The sequence below is a fragment of the Dromaius novaehollandiae genome, chromosome 1, assembly GCF_036370855.1.
Source record: "Dromaius novaehollandiae isolate bDroNov1 chromosome 1, bDroNov1.hap1, whole genome shotgun sequence".
NCBI classification, from domain to species: Eukaryota; Metazoa; Chordata; class Aves; order Casuariiformes; family Dromaiidae; genus Dromaius; species Dromaius novaehollandiae.
Window position 1 is genome coordinate 33,251,178 of NC_088098.1, and position 20,200 is coordinate 33,271,377.

General features: G+C 39.8%; 1 protein-coding gene and 1 long non-coding RNA gene across 7 annotated transcripts in view; both read left to right on the forward strand.

Moving 5' to 3' along the window:
* Window positions 1-8,331: 8,331 nt before the first annotated feature.
* The window catches only part of MON2 (MON2 homolog, regulator of endosome-to-Golgi trafficking), an 86,016-nt gene continuing 74,147 nt past the window's right edge, over window positions 8,332-20,200 (forward strand). For all 6 annotated transcript variants that reach the window (XR_010388174.1, XM_064508388.1, XM_026092379.2 and 3 more), the window contains exon 1: window positions 8,332-8,462. Coding sequence is in view for 5 of the 6 variants with exons in the window: in XM_064508388.1 (XP_064364458.1) it covers window positions 8,352-8,462 (111 nt within the window). In the remaining variant the exon portion in view is untranslated. The remainder of the gene's footprint in view (window positions 8,463-20,200) is intronic.
* LOC135327803 (uncharacterized) lies at window positions 8,469-9,785 on the forward strand. Its single transcript, XR_010388183.1, has 2 exons — window positions 8,469-8,812; window positions 9,100-9,785. It is a non-coding gene; the product is annotated as an uncharacterized LOC135327803 (long non-coding RNA).

A 20,200-nucleotide genomic window follows, 5' to 3' on the forward strand; every position in this document is an offset into this window, starting at 1 on the left:
TAAATTAAATATACACAATCCACTCCAGAACAAACACACCAACTATTCTAATATGACTATACACTAGTAGGAGACAAAAGCAAAACAACTCATGGCAAAGAGAAAGAGATTGGGGAGAACTATGAATTTATGTGAAAACAATGAATCAAAGCTAAGAAGAAAGTCAGCAATATGGAAAAGCCTAAACTGCATGAATATAAAAGACGAAGGTAACTAGAAAGTAGCTGTAAAATACTAATAAGGATGAGGTACAGGATTTCAAATACATAGTAAGAAAGCAGAATCCTGTGACTAAAAAAAGGAAATATTGCAAAAGTGACTAACAGGAGGCTGAGAACTGAAATTATTGATAGATGTGCGTTGTCCTGTAGGGAAAGAAAACCACAGTAATGTGGTTCCCAGCAGTGGATTTAACTTCTTAGCAAATATACAGAAAACCACTAGAAAGGAAACAATTTTCAGGTGATTTAAGCACATTATGAGGACATTTTGAAATACGGCAGTAATAGAAAAAACCCACTATTTTTTACATGAACCCTCACTATTCATTATCTAGAAAACTGCAGTTTATGTGTCCTAGTACTGGATGACACATTGAGGAGAGCAGTAGTTGTGTTAATAATTTTGGGGAACAGATTTGCAAGGGAAGGCTCCAAACATCTTGAAGGGAGAAAAATGAAGTGCCATGGTCTCTGAACACTACTCTGACTTTACCAATAATGCTGGTCCAGCTTTTTATCATCTTGTCACCATCAAAATAAGATCTTCAAGCCACCATACATTTGTATCCTGCATGTGTGACTGAACTGATCAGGAGCAAAGCCATTTGTTGACATTTTAGTAGATTTTGTCAATACTTAATATATATTAACTGCTAATTTTATAATAAAATAAAATCAGATCTTCTTAGCTTATGGTGCAGTTTTGTTGCTTAGGACAAGGGCAGGTGAGTGAAGTCTCCTAAACAAATAAATGGCTACAGGAGTCTACTGATGATCATGTCATCAAGAGGAAGCCAGGCCTCAGACTGGCCGGACAGGTATCCCCAAGCTTCCTGCACGTGCCGCCTCATGACTTGTTCAGCAGCTCCTGGACTTGGCTCTTGGCGGGAATGAGGAGTAGTCAGAACTGGAATTTCCTGTGCTTGAGTTAGTGTTAAGCGAAGAACACATCCACATACCGGTGCGAGGAGGCAGGCAAGTTCATCCACAATGCCCTGTCAACTAACTCCTAAGAAGGGCTCCAATCTGTGAAATACTTCTTAATACAACTAGAAATGCTCCTAAAAGTCTAGCCATAATTGTGAACTGGCAGTATGTATGCCTATCTGGATGCAGGTGTACCTGCTCCTACATGACCCAGGACATAGATACGTACTGTGGCATAGTCCTACTTCATTTGGGATGTTACGTATTTACATGTTGAGGTGATCCGTATAATCATTTTACTACAAAGAAAAGCATATGGCTCCTTATTATTGGATTTTTTTTTTTTTACGTCTTCCAAATTCTCTGGAAGTATGCTCATTTTGTTTATCTGTTTTGACTCAAGCTGAGTAACAAAATTCTTTCAGGTTGCTGCTTATAAACACAATCACATGTGCAACCAAGCAAATATTTATACAAATGGCAAAGTCCTTTGAATGAAATGGAGAAAGGAGTGTTTCAAGAGGTCTATAATCTTTATAAACCAACAAAGATAAGCACAACATAAAAAAGTAAATCAAGGCTGCTATACCAAGAAGCTCTTGAAAAAGATCTCCACCTTAAGAAACCTCTAATCCATACAGTTTAGAGAAAGACCTGCCCATAAAATAACTGAGTGGTCACACTTGTTAGCTGTGAGGACAGTTGTGCTGGAGGTGCTCAGAAGTAAATGGCCATGAGTATTTTCTAGACTGATCTGAGTTTGCTACAAACTAAGCTGGCCATGCTAGCAGTGTAGCAGTGGAAACGTGAGGAAAAAAATACCTAAGTAGCGTGCTGGCCTCCATGCTACTTCTGTGGTTAAGTGCGTGCAACACACACAGAGGTCGCTCCTGGCAAGCACTCTCAACACGAAGGACCTAACAATTCACTCAGTAGACAGAAACTCTTCTGTAGTAATAGTATCAATCTGCAGCACCGACACTTCAATCTGGTACTGCTCTCTTAAGAATTCACAAAAGCCTAGGGAAAGCATACAGTGGTTTCTCCTCTCTGCTGCAGCAGTCAAAAAACTTATTTTTACACATGGGAACACCCTTCTCTTTCATATTGCTTTGTGATTAGTAGATTCTGTTGGCTATTGGGTGTCTGGAAATATTTCTACACTTTCATACAAGCTGAAGAAGAGATAAAAGGGGAAAGATTAAAAATACATAGGGAATTTTTTGGCAAATACTTGAGAGAGCAGCAAAATAGAGAGACTGCAGCGCAAATGCATATTTCTGACATTCTTCACAGGCATTTTTACGTTACATGTTCTGCAGTCAGAATGAGATATTCAGGGAAAGACTTCTCCAGGCAGTGCAGCTGAATCCACTGTCTACAGCAAGAGGTCTAGATCAAAAAACACCACCTAGAATCAGAATTACTTTGCTTCAACAGATCTGTGCCTTTATTTCTAAACCTATCTTCTTAATGACAGATATAAAGATTGCAGTAAATCCTGATCTGAAGTGCAGCATCGCTGAAGGTTCTCCATCCTCTAATGGTGCTCTCATGCTGTGCTAATTGTTAATGTAGCAGCACAGATGTTCAGCAGGGAATTTTTCAATGTAAGCAAGTGTCATGTCATCCCTATCATAGTTTCTCTATTTCCTCCCTTTGGCAGAAAAAATGTATTGTGTACCTCCCATGTTACAGGCTATGGTGACTGCTGCTTCTCTTTGTCTGCAGGGAAAATCCACAGGTGCTGCCTGAACAGATAGTAGTTCAGTCATCTAATCAATAAGATAATACATATTATGTAAGAAAATGAGACACAGTTTCAGTTTCCTGCACACAGTGCAGTTTCTTTGCCAAGCCAGCCACATACTTATTGTGTGATCCAGAAAAGTTTTTCATCAATTTTCACTCATCCTCGGTTGTAAAATAAACATGAAGAGTACAGGAGCTGCTGATAACTTTTTCTGAATGTCATATATGCTAGTCTTTTGTTACACCATTAGCTCTATCAACAAATTAATTCAAGCAGTGGAAAACAGCACTTTGTTAGAAAAAGACATTAACAGGTTCAGCTGATTCATTTAGTAGCACTCAAAAGGACAACACAAAAAAACCCCATGAATCAGTTTGGATGAGATTCAAGCAGGAAAGAGGAAAAAACAGCTCTGCTGGCTGTATACTTGGGAGTCGTAAAAGCATCTAAGCCTCCAGTTGAGAGATTTGTGTGTAGGACTTGAAGTAATTGTACTGTAACGTAATTGGGGGGGGGGGGGGAATCATTGCTGAGTATCCAGTATATGTCATAGGTCTAACATTCTGGGCATCTGCTACTTAAAATTTTTGTCAGTGACCTTAAAGATAACATTAGATAATTACTGATAGCTTGCAAATGACCAAGAGAATGATTCATTGACAGCAATAGGGATTGCTCTTGTAGTTGATTTAAAAAACCATGTACTAAAATCCATACAAACAAAACTTGGAAAAATTTGTACTAACATGTAAATAAATACTAATATCTAAACAAAAAGGAACATGGGCTAAATGCACAAGAGGAATTCACACTGGAATATTACATTTTTTTTAAATCCCTGAGGTGCTGGTAGATATAAATCTTCAATGCAGCCACATCCAAAAGGAATGAGGGCTCATATTAGACTAAAAAAAATAAAACCAGGTACTAGGGGGAGGGTTATTACCTCTGCTTTTAACCATCTGTGGCCAGAATAATACTCTCGCACAACTTCTTGTGTCCGTAATTTAAAAAGGTGCTTATGAAGTGCTCACATAGTAAAGGGTGTCTACCAGGCTTGTTTGTGCTTGCACAGACCAATGCAGAGCATATATATATATATATATTTTTTTTTAAATGAAGGATTACAGGAAAGATTTTGTATTAAGCTGTTCCTCACACTTTCTCTTTTAAACTAAAATTTCACTGTCTTTTGATATTCAGTGTCTATTTTCAATCTACTATGAGGCAAAATTCTTTCCACCCCGATCCTTAACTCACAGGGGAGAAAACATCTGAGACACCTGCAAACCTCTTTACTTGACCACACCATTGACGATATTTCATCTCCTGAAGTTCATTTAGTATTGTTTCCATATATAGATGCATATCAGTTACAGAAGTGTACTGGAGTATAAGTAAAATGAAAGGAGGAACTCTGAGGAAAAAGTACAGTTCTTCCAAGCAGCCTGAGTCCAATTCTATTGCCACAGTGAAATCTGATGGTTTTGCCTCTGTGTACGGCAGCAGTAGAACCATGTTCTCATAGTCGAAGTCTGAATCTGTACATGGCTATTAGGATGGACTACAGCTCTGAGTAGATACCTGAAATTAATACAGCTCAGTGCTATCCCATTTTTAATATAATAAAAAGGACTGATGCGCATCATTGGGAATGATCACGACAGTGGTTCCAAGAGGTAATTGAATGAACCATAATAAGTCTCATGAGCACTTTTGTTGGTAATTAGGGTCATAAAGCTACTGTGAATGATTCCAGTCACTCACCGTCCATCACAAAATAACATATAATTTAATAACAAAGCAAACAACAATATAATAACCATAGCACAATACAAAGCTTAACAGCCAACTAGCATTTTTAATATGCTAGTCAAAAATGTGCCCTCAGAGATGTCCACACAAACTATTCCACTTACTGACTCGAAAGTGACTTGAAATTACATCGAGGCATTTAAAAAAAAATGAAAAATTAAAAAATACATGTAACAATAATGTAAAGCTTTATAGTTTTATAGAGTGAGTAGAAGGAATAATTTCCAAATGAGATAAATTAAATAGACTTCAATGACGCTGTCAGGGAAAGGCTCAAAGACTTTGTGAGGGAAAAGAAAAATACCTAACAACTCTACAGATTTGAAGAATCAAGAACATGAATAATTTTTGCAGATGAGAGTAGCATCTGGTCCTTTTTTTCCTGATCTGCAAAACTGAGCCATATTAAACCCAGCCAAAAGGGTGGAATGTCAGCCAAAAACACGTTTAAAAAAATTTCAGATGTTACATTTAACAGAGGTGACAAGGTTGCTATCAAGCCATTGCAAGTACAGAGAGCCTATAGCATGTTCCAATTCTATGCCATTACATATCTGGAATAAGAAAAGACCGGTCAGCAGCAAGTATTATAACACGTGAGCTAATGTGATAAAAATAATTAACATCATGAAATAATGTGCTTTAGATTAAGAAACCATCACTGTACACAAATAGTACTAATTGAAACACAAGCTAACACAAAAAGCATTTATTTCTTAGAGAGTTGTAATAGTTATCAAAGTATTACTTTTTTTTCCCCCCCCTCTTTTTTTTTTTTCTCCAAACACAACTGTCAGAGTACAATACTCTGACCAGGTTCTTTTAGATATTTCATCTATGGAAGGTTTAATGTTTAATAACAAATTTACTTATTTGTAGATACTTGATGTTACATGCTTTTGGATTTAGCAGAATGATACAGCAATGTACTGAAATCACAATGCAAGCGTAAGTTACACTTTGCAGAACATAGCAATTGCAATATACAGTTGAGTCACAGTACAAATCTGATTATCACTACAGGTGTCTATAACATGCTCACCATCACAATGCCAGGCATCTCCAGTCACCGGGAAGTGATACGTGGGTTGAAACCAGCTTGAGCCCATTGCTCTCTTCAAAGTTCTTTTTGTTGGTTGTTTATTTTTTATACTCTTTTAGGCTGAGCCACTACCCCCACGCTGGTCTGGCTAACTCAAGATGACATTCAAATACTTTGGATTAACTCAGGAAAAAACACACAACCAGTGGATTCACTGAGTATATACCTTCAGTACTCTCTATTTCAGAAATAAAGCATTTCTATGTGAGGAAAGGTGGAAAAAAATCTACCGCTATGGCTTTGATTGAAGAAAGTTATTTATCTTTCATATAAGTTAATTTATGAGGCACTCACAACATAAGAGTAGTCCCCTGCCTAAATTGACTGTTTACAATATTTTTTCTTTTGTTAAACAAACGAGTAAAACATGCACAAGATTAGCATACATGTACATTCTAATGCACCCTAAATTACTGGTTTTAGATATGCTTGGTCTCAATTCTTCTCACTTGTCTCACCATTGTGAACAGGCAAATATGGCCATATGACAGTCTTCCTCATCTTCTCACTCATTTTGATTATAGGGATAATAATGACAGTGGGAAGCTTAAATTCAAGATGTCACATTCCAAAAAAATTCTACCCCAAATTCTTAGTTTCTTGTCATTACAAAAGCTCCCAGTGTTATAGAACAGTTTTATGGCCCTCACTCCACAACAAGTTACTCTCATTTGATTTTAAGCAGACAAGTAGACTCAGTAAGTACTGATGAACTCACACCTATGTACGGTGAATTGTACAAAAGAGGCATGTGAAAAACTCCAAACAAAAGAAAGTTTTAAAATAAGAAATAATTCATAAAGTAATCCTGTACTTCGTGCCTTGTAAAGCACACCAAAAGATACTTGTCTATAGGTAAGCATGCTTAGTAGAAGAACAACACAACAATACTGTGTGAGTAAATTACACTGGGAGCCTATTCTTCTTAATTTACTATAAGATTTGCAATGTTTCATAGTAAACCAACCTCCAAAACAATGCTCAAATTTATGAGTTTTTTTTTCTTTTTTACATTAAAGGACAATAAAGAAGATGAAATGAATTCTCAGATTCATCTCTGAATAAAACTTCGCCTTTCAAGGAAGGCTGAGAAAAATCCATTATTTGAAATACAATTACTTCAAGTAATCCAATAATCTCCATTTTGTTCTCAGTAAAATTTTTCAATGTTCTCAAGCTTTAGAGCTACAGACTATAGAAACTTGGAAATGTTTTCTAATTCTCTGGGGTTACAGAATTACTACAGTATCATTATGCACTATAGCAGGAGAGCCACTGCAGTACCAGATTTACAACAACTAGGATACGCAGAAATAATTATTTCAGTGAAGACCAAAGATCTTTGCGAAACGTTACCTGTTTGATGATGAATGGGGTCCTCTACAAAGAAGCTCCACAAAAGCATCCAATCTGTTTGGGACTGAAGCTTTTGCAGCAGCTGAAGTTACAGAGGGAAATTACAAAAAGCTACAGATACTGGCTGAAGATCTTAGGATTTTTGTGTGCATGCTTGCTGTTGAAACATGGCTTGGGTAGCTGAAAAGAATTTTTGTTTTCTTTTTAGGGGGACACTGTCATATAGGTACTGCAAATAAGGCATTTCTGGAGGCATCTTCGCATCCCTCCGTCCTGCTTCCGCAAAGGCGCTGCCCCTCCGTTTCTCCCATCAACTGAGAATTCCCTCCGACTCCTGCGTGGAGAAAAGCACAGAAACGTTGTGGGCAGAAAAAGATGGCAAAGCATGCAAAAGTTAAAGTCTGCACAAGAAAGCGAAGCACTTCACCAAAAAAAAACCCAAAAAACCAAAAAAAACACCCCACCACAAAAACCAACCCCCTCAAAAAACCCAAGAACCCGAAGAGCCTGTTTCACAGTTTTTCACCGGGGACCCTGTAAGGCAGGTTCACGAAATACAGCGTTTTTCAGCGAGGCGCCCAGCGGCGGCCGCCCAGCCCGGGGCAGCGCCGCCCCGAGATGGCGGCTCCCCTCGGCCCCGGACGCCGCCGCCGCCGCCGCCGCCGCCGCCGCCGCCGCCGCGGCTCCCTCCCCCCCCCCCCCCGCCAAACGATAGAGTTTTTTCCCTGCTGTTTGTCGTGAAACCGCGGGAGGCCGCGCTGCGCCCGCTCCCGGCCGCCCCCCTCCACCCCCCGGCCGGACGCCGCGGCGGTACCTGTCGCGCCGCCGTTGGGCGGCCCAGCGCTCGCCGCCGGGCCACACCCGCCGCCGCCGGGCCGCCATCAAGCCGCCGGGTCCGTCAGCCTGCGACCGCCGCTCCCTCCGCCCCGGGCCGGACGTGCGCGGACCGGACTGACGCACAGCGCTGGCGGCGCCCGGCATTGTGGGAGCGGAGGGGGCGGTGGCGGCGCGGGGGAGGGGCCGGCGGCGGGGCCGGGGCCGCGGTGACGGGTTCCGGTGCTGGGCGTAGACGTGTCGGGCCGCGTCGGTGGGACGAAAGGCGCTGCCGTTCCGTCGCGTCGCGTCGCGTCGCGTCGGAGCAGCTGCCGCCGCGGCCTGGGGCCGGCCCGGCGGCGCCATGTCCGGGACCAGCAGCCCCGAAGCCGTGAAGAAGCTGCTGGAAAACATGCAGGGGGACCTGCGGGGCCTGAGCCTGGAGTGCCGCAAAAAATTCCCCCCCGTGAAGGAGGTGAGGGGCCCGAGCGCCCGCCGGGCGCGCAGCAGGCGCCGTGCCGCGGCGGCGGCGGGGAGCGGGTGCGCCGCCCCGGGCCCGCCTGGCCCCGGCGGCGCTGGGCAGCGGTGCGTCCTCTGCGGCGCCGCTTGCGAGCGTCGCCCTGGGCCTCTGCCGGGCGCAGCCTGCCGTCGCCTTCGCCGCGAGGTCAGGGCACCCGGGGCTGCGTAGCCTGGCTTGGGGTCCGGATCCTGCCTGTGCGCGTTACTGGTGCTGGCTGGGGAGTCACGCCGGGTTTGCGGTGCGTGTGTGCGCTCTGCGGGACAGCTCCTTACGGCGGGTGGAGCGTGGGAGACGGAGCAGCTTAGGTTACTTTTTTCTCCTTCATTTATTTTTTTAATCTATTAATAAGCTTACCTTAACTGGGTCGTATGTTTTATTTTTCAAATCTGGGTTTACTGTACTTGCAGCTCAAAACTTCAGCTATCTCGATAACTAAAATTACCCTAACTGAAGAGAAATTAGAATATTCTCTCTAATTAAAAGTATGCATTTTAACAGTATGTTTTTTTTAGTGTATTTATGCAGTGAATTTAACTTTTTATCTGTCAGTAGTCTGTGAGTTGCCATTTTTTAAAATGTTTTTTCCATGCAGCGGTGGAAGGAAAAACTGAGATTAAGTTGCAGAACCAGAATGGTACCTGTGAAGATATGAAAAAGACACTGCCAATTTGGAAGAAAGGAATTGCATATGTAGTATGACTTTAGTTTTAATTAAGTGATAATCTATTTAATGTCATATGAAGTGTTAAACACTTTAACAGGTGAATTGAAGCTAATGACCGTGCTGTTTTGAGAAGCGTGAAGTGATATACTTTAGCAGAGCATGTTATGTATGATTACAGGTTGCAGAAGAATACCAGTGTGTTTGAGAAATTGTGCGTGGCCACATATAATCAAGAAAAGGTTGTGATCATTTGAAGAGAAGGCCAAGTGTGTATTTTAGAGGGAGGCTGAGGTCTCATTTCCACATTCTTCAGTGTATTAATGCGTGACTTTGTAAGTTATTAAGCTGCTGAACCACTTTCCCTGCTGTGATAATGTTTACCTTCTTCAAGATCTGCAAAGGAGATGGGCAATGTAGTTCTTAAGTTAGTATTTTTAATAATGCTTCATTATATCTGCCATGCTGAAGATTAAAATAACCACTGCACGTACAGTTCTTGATATTTGCTTGTTTTCTGTGTTTAGCATATTCTTGTGTGTGACTTTATGTGTTCCCTTTTGCATCTTGACAGCAGTTTATATAGTTTACTTTGCTAATAAAATATTTTGAATGAAGTTCTTTGCAGTTGTGTGGAGTTTGGATAGGCTGTATTTATGGAGTAGTACTGGTAGGTGTTCATAGAGAGGTGGGACTTTTTCTGCGGTGAGTTGTGCGTCTATATATAGAAGTCTGAGGTGAGCAGCAGTCCTATGATAGGATATACAATACAGTTGTGAGGAAGTAAGACTGTTTCCTGCTTCTGGAAGCCTCCCCCCCCCCACTTTAGTTTTAAAGGAAACTGGTATCCTACTTTTCTGTCTGTCAGATCTCAACTGATAAATTGGTATTTGAATCATATGCGTTTGCTCTAATCGTGATTGGATTTGGCTAGTGATCAGGAGTTGAATGCTCTTACAGGTTTGGAACAGTGCCAGTTTTTGAACTGCTTTTAGGCAGAGGCTTCTTTAAACTGATTCCTAATACTTACAATCTCACTGTGTACTTGCAGTGTAACTACTGTCCCATTTCCATCTGATGCAGTGTAGTTTATATGCTTATCTTGCAGCTGATATGTGTGCCCCAGTCACTTTTTAATGCTGTCATAGTGTGATAAAGCTATTGAGAAATACGTAGTCTAAAATTAATAGTTATGAGCTCTATTATAGTTGTTAGACAGATTTGATAGGTACTGTGTGCAGGTAAACTGCTTCTAATAATCCTTTCAATTTCTGAGGGAAACTTTGCTCACAGCTATTTGTTATCTTCAGCCCTTTCTAAAATTATTTCTGTCTACTCTGTTCTTTTGGATTTTTATATTAATAGCGTTAATGAAAATTCTGCAAAATGAATTTAGGTAGTAGTTTTGCTGCTGATAAAGGAAGTAGTATAGTTCTCAGTTCTGCTGGTTGCTCAACTGATTAATGTGAACAAAACCTTTTCGGATCAGTACTGTAAGGAGTTAGAAAGTGGCATGATCAGAAAAATAATGCCTGTTTTAATTAAATAGGATTTTAGTTTTCACCTTTTAAATATGTTTGTAATGCACATGTTATAATATGTACATGCATATGTGTATATATATATGCTATATAACTAATGCTATACTTATTAGGTACAAAGAGAGCAAAACAGTATTAAATGATTATTTGAACAGACACGTAGATGGCACAGAGCTTTATCAGATTTTGGGGGTCAGCAGGAAAGGGATCAGCTGGCTGCCTTTTGAAATCTGTGAGATTTAAACCTTCTCCTCAGACAGGTACCTGAATTAAGGTCTTAAGATCTTGCTGGGAATGAAACTTTTGAACTCTTCGGTGTATTAAGCACTTTCATATAGTTTCAACTAGTTTTGAGTCTGTGAAGTTTTCTTAATAAGTCACATCTATGTGGAGATCATGTAGTTCTTAAGTTCAGTCACTTCTAACAGTAGATTTCAAGGTTTCTACTAATGCTCTGATAATCTGTTAAGAAACTTTGGAACTGTTGAATATCTCCCAATGTTAAACTTACAAGTATGTGGCAAACCCTGAAACTTCCTTCCCCTTACAGACAGAAAGACTTTCTGCCTAGGAAATAACAGAATGTATTTTTGCCCCCAAAGCAGTCTACGCTTCATCTTTGCTGTGTGTGACAGATTATGCACATGGGCAGAACCATTTGTTTTGCTGGGTCTTGTCACCTAATACTGTGCAAAATGGGAACTGCAGAAAGAATTTGTGGATTTGACCTTATGTTTCTGGTAGTATTTTGGGATTAACCATGTGTTAGACTTATTTTTTTAAGGATGCGGAGAATACTGCTTACTACTAGATTTCAGACCAACATCTATTTGTTGTTAGGGTTTTCTTGTCTGTTTCTGTATGATTAGGGTATAAATCCTGTATGTTACTTAAGATTGTCTACAGAAATACTCTAAACTTGGAAGCTATATACTGTGACCAAAGAGTGATTTGGTGATTGCATGTGTGTGATATGCCATAACTGTTTATATTGGCAGAAGTACAACTAACTACGCTGCTGAAAAATGTACTCCTGTTTTCATAGTGTCTTTTCATATCTCAGTTATGGAAACAAACACTAACCAGGGAGGTGATAGCGGCTTTCAGGACAAACATAAATTAAACTGCATCTTTGGAGTTTAAAATTAGGGAGGATGAAGCAGTCTTTGGTGCCAGCAGCAGTTGTGCTCATGTTATATTAAGTAATCTGATGTTTCTCCTAGAAGACAGTATTTCTTGGCCATAATTCTCTGTCTTTAATATGGTGGGCTTTAGGCTTTGTTCTTTATTAATACACAGTAACGCTAAACTTCCAACTCTGGATCGACCTGCACAGTACACATAACAGAGCTCAATGTAGTACTTTAACTTGCTAGTGACCACAGTTTGAATATCCTGTGCTGGGTGTGTGCCAAAGCAGACAGTACTGTTTTTAACCATCATCTTGAATAATTGTTGTGCCATTATCTTGAATAATTTAGCAGAAGTGCTTCAGGTCTGTTTTTAAACGACAAATCCTTAATTTAAGAAAATTAGCTTAGAAAGTGAATTGGAATACACACTTTGTCTTATCATAATATTGAAAATAATTTAGTGTGTTAAATCAGTTATCTACTGTTTCTAATTCTGGTTGAAAATACTCTTCTGTAAGTAACATCTGATTTGGTTAGATGATTCGGTTGGGTAAGGAACCTTAGAAATACAGTGGAAAATATTTATATTTAACAGAAATAATTGAATTAAAAGGGGGCGGGAGAAGCATACCAAAAAATTCTCCTCAGCCTGAATGTCAAACTTGTTCCAGTCTTATAACTCCATGTTGTTTACATAGATCCAGTCCAGCCATCTCGGTTTTCTAAGTAGGCTTGTAGCTCTAGGTTGACACAGGGCTTTTTTCTTTTTTTTTCAGCTGTCAGTTAAAACCAACAGAGCTTAAAAAGCACAGAAAAAGTTTAATGCTGGTCCAGCTCACTGCACAGTTACAGGAATGTCTGTGGAGGTAGAAGAGGGGTGAGGAAAGAGCAGGTAGGGTTGGAGAAGAGCAGGAACCGCATGCTTGGGTGGCTGGGTCAGCTTGCACGGCCTGAACCAGTCGTAGAACAGAGGTGTGCTTTTCACTTAGCAGCCCTTTAATTGATTGGAAGTTGTAGTATCTTTACGTTTTAGGATGTTTGCTGCTGGAGTAACTTGGAACAGTGGATGTGGAAAAGAAATAATGTTCAGCTTCCCCCAACTTTACATGGGCACATTGAAAAGCAGCACTTTTTTAGCTTGGAATATTTGAGTGAAAGTGCTCTCTAGGGATTCTTGAAGGATATTTTTTGATATCCCTTCCTTACTGTTTCTTTTCCAAACCTTTGAAAAGGAACAGAATTGCTTTTGTTAAACTATTTGTTGACTTGCATATGCCTTTGGCATACTAAAGTATTTTTGAAACAACATAATAAATTGATTCACTATACCTAAGAGAAGTGATAGGATCTGATTTTGCAGTCTTATTTTCCTTCTTTTTTTGGACCTTTACATGTGGCTTTAAGTTCTTTGAGTAAAGCTTAAAGAGTCCAGACTTGAGCAGCTTCTGGATAAGTAAGAAATTGTTTCTGAAATTGTTTCATTACACTGTAAGTTATATGGCCTCTTCTTAGGGACTCCCTGTTGTGTACTGTGAACACAGTTCTGTTCATACATTTCTCCCTTTGAAGCCCACTGCTGTCTGTATGGAGATATACGTGACAGTTGCATCCACTTAATTAAATCATTCTAGTTCTGGAATGATTTACTGATACTGAACACATCTTAGTGCCAATGCTGAAAAATTAGTTTGGAAGCTTATTCTTTTAGGGAATCTGATATCATTGGGTAGCAACATGAAACCAAATGTAAGGATATATTGCAATATTTAAACATGTTACAAAGGTTAATTAGGTTTATAGTTTTCAAGTGATCTTCAGGTATTCATATTGATAAATCTCGACTTCAGAATTCCTGATGCAATTGTAATGAACAGTAAAAAAATTTAAGTGTGGTGTGTCAGTGTTAGCTGTTTGCTTTGCAGTAGTAACACTATTTCAGAAAGTCTGTTGACTGTAGTCCAGTAGACAAATTGGAGACGAATCAAGAAAGAAACAGATGTACGCAAATGCCTTGTAATTTGGCCCTTTCAGTCACTTGATGTATTACTAGTATTGATGGGTTTGAGAGTGCTGTGTTCATGCTACTATCACAGTGAAAAAACAGGAAGCAAATGGACCTGGTGTAGAACAAACCTTAGTACGTAAATCATTCTCTGTAGGGGTAACCAAGTTTTTGTTTTTTTGCTTTATTTTTCTACTAAAAATGTATTAAGTAATCCTGAAGCTATAGCCTATAGGGAACTTAACCTGCAGGGAGCTTTCCAAGTTGGTTAATTTTCAGGTCTTCACAGCATTAGTTCAGAAAGATGCAAATACTGTAGAAAGAGTTTTTTGTTTGCTTTAATGAGTCAACACTTAACTAATGTTTTGAAAATTCTTTTGCGATGGAGAAACTGTGATCTGTAAAAATGCATGTTTTCGTAATTAGGCAGCTTCCACTCAAGCATGTGTCTTGCACATGTGACTGGAAATAATTCTGTAGTGTTCTCTGGTTGCCAGCCAGTAGCTGAACCAGTAACTTGAAACAGGTGAGTCCTAATATTTCCTACAGTCCCTTTCTTGTTGCTAATCTTTATCAGTTGCTAAATCTGCTAGCTTCATGTTTGGAATCAATTAATTTTGCTGTGTTTTTATTCAAAAATAATCTGTGTACAGTAATATTTTTTTCAATAAATTATTTTAAAAAATATACTGTTACGTTTGTGGGGGACCATCATCTTCTATTCAAGTGTCTTCTAAGTTTCAAGACTTATTATGATCTTAAATTTCATGTGACTTTCTGTTCTTACTTCTGTCTTTTAGTCTTTGATAAGAAATGCCATGTGTTCAAGAATGGCTGACATTATGCATGTAGGCCAAACTTCTCCATCATATAGTATCTTAAAACTTTAATGTATTGTTCTTACTATCCTAAAAGATATAGTATAGTACTTACAGAAAAACTTTCTGTACCTCAGTCTATCTGTAAACTTTTAAAGGTAGAATTCAGTGCAGGATTAAGGTGCCTATTCATTGTCCCTTCACTGATCACTTATGCTGTGTTCATTATGGAAATACAGTCAACGCAGTCAGCTTTTCAGAGGGCCTTGCAGTAGACGCCAAGGGAGTTGAGTCAGACCGTCATGCACGTGTAGGTATCTTTGCTGCTTGAGATGCCTTAATGTGTTTCGCTTGGCTTGCGGCAGCGAGTCCAGGAAAGCATGGGTCTTCCATACGTCCTGCACTGTGTCCTGCTCTCCACATGTGGGTGTCTTGGGTATGGAAGCCCAAGCTTAGACAACTGTGCTGAGCCCCTGCTGGTGGGTCAGCTGAATTAGTTTAAGGAGGGGCTTTAGGAACTAAGCAGCATTCAGCAGGGACTAAATTTCCATTGTAACGGGAGTCTAGATATTTAAATTCATGTGTCTTCATCTCAGATTGAATTCCCCTCCACTCCCATGGCTTCCTGAAGATTATACGGGAAACCCGGATTTTGGAAATCAGATTTTGGAGACCCAGATTCTAAGCTAGCATCCAAGCTGTTGACTGTGGTTTCTCTTTACCAGGTGCCAGGCAAACCGGCATCGCTATCATGGGTTTACAGTCTCTGACTAGGTACACTCTGAATATAGTATCTGTGGCAATGCCTTAAGAGTTTTCTGGTCCCATCTGTTCTGATTAACAAGCTGAACACAAAATTAGTTTGAACTTCAAGTGCAAATCTCCTAAAGCTCTGAAACAGATTTTTGTGAAGAATTATGATTGTTATGACAAAAATATGTCAGGAAAATTCAAATGCTCTTATTTCAGTGATTTTTATAATCAATTGTGTTGTGCTTGATGAATTATTCAAAAATACATTTATGCTTGACATGGATTTTGTTAGGATATCCATATATCCCATGTGTACACACACACTTTTATATGTGTGTGTATATATGTATATGAAATATTGCATGTATCCTGACTCTTACTATGCAAGAGAGAGATTTGACTAAGAAATCTTCGCTAAGTAGTTGTGTTTCTTCTGTATCAAATCTTGGTTAACATTTTTCTTTACATTTCCATCACTGCAGCTCAGTAATGAGTTGTTGCATGTTATTCGCTCTGATTCAGTCTGTTGATTTATATGTGATGGTTTTCCAGCTGAGGTGTAGTGTTTTGATTGTCAAATGAAAATTCTTGATATTAAATGTTTGTATTTCATTATCTTTACCTACGCATTCACATCAGGTGACACAACAGCTGAAGCAATTTAGATAATGCTGGCACCTCTTCTGGCATTATTGATGATTAACCTTCAGGTTTCTGAATTGGTTGCTGATACTGCAAGCTGACAATTTCAGAAGATTAAGAGACTAGAAGAGTAATCGCTCCTGTCAAGAGAAATAACACTTTTAACATCAGGCAACTAATGTAGTTGCACTAAAGCTGGAAATGAACAAGGTTCTCTGCAAAAAATATGGAATATCATAAATCTTGAGTTGGTGGAGAAATTGTATAATAGAATCAATTAGCATGTCTATTTTTTTTTCTCATTGTATTGGAGCATCAGTAATTGAGAATAGTACTGATCTTGAGTAGAGTCTAGCAGGGATTAGAGTTTGGTATCTTCAACTGTAGTCCCTGTTGTTAAGATGTATATTATTTATTTCTTCCATTGAGCACTACTAGACCATGATTTGGAATAAACCAGAGCAATTTTGCTTGTGGCTCAGGTAGAGCATGAACAGTTAAAGAAACTGTCTTCTAGATGAATAGCAACTGACCATCTCTTTGCATTTTCTTGCATTTATATGCTAAATGGAGGTAACAGGAACAAAAAAGGCAAATGTATTAATTTCTTGATTAAAAAAAAAAAAAGGCTGTTCAACAATTCATGTAAATTGTGCATTCCAAGCTTAAAATAGTGGGAAGATTATAGCTGCTGCTGCTTTTCCATGGAAGATGATGTGACGATGAAAACAGCTTACTGAAATATAATTTTCAGTTTTAGGAAAATTAATAATATTTTACCATGATTGCTAAGATTCTGTGAAAGAAAAATTATAGTAAGAAACTTGAGCAGAAATTGTAGAACTATAAGTGATATGAAAGAAGAATTATTGCATTCCTTTTTCCTTACTGTCTCTCTCTGCTTGTACACATATCCAGGATGGGGTATGCATCTGAACAGTGATTGCAAACCGGTCCACATTCTCTACAACCTTCCAGTAGGTCCCCGTAGACAGCAACGAGCTCTCCCCTCAGCCATGTCTTCTTCAGACTGAACTAACGCAGCTCTCAGCCCCTCCTTGTACGTTGTTCTCCAGGCCCCTGGCTGCCCTAGTGCCTTCTGCTGGACTCAGTCTAGTATGTTGATGTCTGCCGTAAGGGCACAGTGCTGGCCCTTGTTCCACTTGCTGTCCAGTAGGACCCCTGTGTCACTTTCTGCAAAGCTGGTTTCTAGCCAGTCAGTCCCCAGCCTGTACTAGTGCATGGGCTTAAGTTATCCCAGGCGCAGGACTTTCCATGTACCTTTGTTGAACTTCATGGGTTCCTGTCAGCCCACTTTTTCAGCCTGTGTGGGTTCCCCTGAACAGCAACCCTGCCCTCCAGCATATTGAAACCCCAATTTGATATCTGTCTGCAGACTCTACCTCATTATCCAGGTTGCTAAGTTGTTAAATGGTATTTGCCCTACTATTGATCTTTGAAGAGCGCTGCTAGTAACTGGGTGCCAGCTGGACCTCACTGTGCTTGTCACCATCCTTTGAGCCTGACAGTCTAGCCAGGTTTTCACCCACGTTATTGTCCACTTGTCTCACCGATGTCTCACCAATTTGGCTATAAGGATGCTGTTGGAGACAGTGTCAAAGGCCTTTCTGTCGTCAACGTATACAACATGCGCTGCTCTCCCCTTTGCCGTACAGCCAGTCATCTGACTGTAGAAGGCAGCCAAGTTGGTCAGGCCCATGGTAAATTCGTGTTGGCTGTTTCCAGTCATTTTCTTGCCCTGCACATGCCGGGAAATGGTTTCCAGGAGTATTTGTGCTGTAACTCTCCCAGGGACTGATGTGAGGCTGACTGGCCTGTAGTTCCCTTAATGTTCTTCCCTGCCCTTCTTGAAGGTATGTGTGGCATTTACCTTTTTCCAGGCATCAGTAACCTTCCCCAGTCACCATGACCCTGACAGTGGGTGGCCTTTCACTGACCTTGGCCTTTGGGTGCCTCCTCTCTGGTTCCGTGGACTTGTATGTGTCCAGTTAGCTTAAGTATTTAGCTTACATACTTCATAACTGTGTCTTCCTCTACAGTACGTGGTGCCGCGTTCCCAGAGACTCTGCTGGTTGACTTTTCTCTGAGCCAGTAGAATGTGAACAAACTCTAATCCAAAACCAATAAATCATCTAATATAATAAATCCCTGTCAGTACCCATGCCATGAGATCAGAACCAGCGCTTCACCAGTTTAAATATGGAGAGAACGAGCATAGATCTGTATAAAAGAGAAGGGTATGAGTAGGGGTTGTACTCCTGATGAGGAAGATAACAATACAGCCCTTTTTCATACAAATGTGTTATACTTGAGTACTTTCGTGGGACTGATTTAGTGTGAATTTTTTTTTGCATGTGTGGCCTTTTCCAAATAATAGTTCTGCAGTACAGTGATAGTTTGTAGTGTGCTTTTGTAAAACACACCAGAACAAGTATGAAGTGAAACTGTACTTTAGAGTATCTCTTATCTAAACTATTGGATGTAGGTTTAGTGTTCTGGTTGGAAAGGCAAATAATGGTGAATAGGAAAAATAAGATCCAGTCTTAGTAAAAGCTTTACAAATGATGTAGTGTAAATAACAACACAGATTGTTATTCCTGAAAGTACTGAAAGCTTTTCTTTTTTCGAAGAGAGAAATCAAAAGCTTACTTAGTAAGAGCAGCAAACCTTACAGTAATTTTAGTATCTCTGGAGGTAGCAATTTGCTCTGAGCTTTTAGTTGAGACACAAATGGTCATTTAAAACATTAGTGGTGGAAGTTTTTGATTTTATCACTTTTTGATAACAATACTATCCCATTTAGAAGATCATACACAAAAATATTTTTAAAATTAGATCAGTCTGTAGTAGAAATTTCAGTTCAGGCCTGCTGTTCTGTTGAATATATCTTGGTGTTTGGGAAAAAAAAAAAAAAAGCAGCTCTGACTTCTGGTCCTAATTGGGAGGTACCAGTCCCTTTGAAGATCAGCAAGTTCAACACCTTTTTAAATTTGCAGGTATGGTAAAGATAATGGATGTTCTTTTCACTTCCTGAAAAGGATCACTTGTAAATGAAATTTTCTAGATTAGAATTTTGTGTCATCTTTCCCTTTTGAAAAGTTAGTAACTATATTATCATTTTTCAATGAAAAAAGGGTAGCTCTTTCACATTTACCCCAGAGTAAGAGCAAGGCCATAGGAATTACTGTGGAGCAACTGATGTGCTGTCAGATCATGTCACAGTTGAGCCTGTGGCACCTTGCTTGCATGTCCGTATGCATTGCCATGTGGCACTGGGGGGGTCCATGATGTCTTTGTCCTAGATAATTACACAATTACATATTCAAGTATACACTGTGCCATTATTCCTTCTGGCCGTTCTTTTCTTGAGCTGACAAGTAGCATTATCATCACCATGGAGTTAGCTACAGTGGTATCTTTTGATAGTGTAGATTGATCCAGTGTAGTTCAGTTTGAGAGCTTTCATAGCTTTTCGCTGAAAGACAGATTGGTGCACTTCAGATGCAGTTATCACTGTGCTACTGGAACTGATAGGTTACCATTACATCGTCCTGAACAGTAACCAGTAGAATTGCATACTCTAATTGTCCTAATACCTAAATACAATATTTAAGTTATAAATGTTTATATTTTATGTGCACATATTTTAGGTGGGGAAATTTAACTTTGGGACTTGAATGTAACCCAGTTGCTGGAAAATGTTGGTTGTCCTGGAGGGTGGGTTAACACTTTGCTTGGATTTAGCTGTGTGCCTGAGCAGTAATTAGCTGTCTATGTTTCATGCTTGGTGCTTTTGGCTCTACACAAGTGTTTACATCTCCAAGATTGGAAGATGTACACAGAGGTCTAATGACAGGAAGACTAAAATTCCTTCCCATTTGGACTAAGAAGTCAATGAGAAGGGGAAGAGTTTGGGATCCTAGAAACTATTAAAGGTGGAGTGAAAAACAGGAGATCTGGATGTGGGAATTCATATTTTGTGAAGACAGCGTATGCATATAATGTAGCTTTAGGCTGAAATTCTCAGGGAGCTATGAATGTTGTCACTGTCAGACTGCTCACTGGAAGAGGAGCTTTGGCTCTAGGAGGTAGGTATTATACATAGCTGTCTTTTCCGTTTAC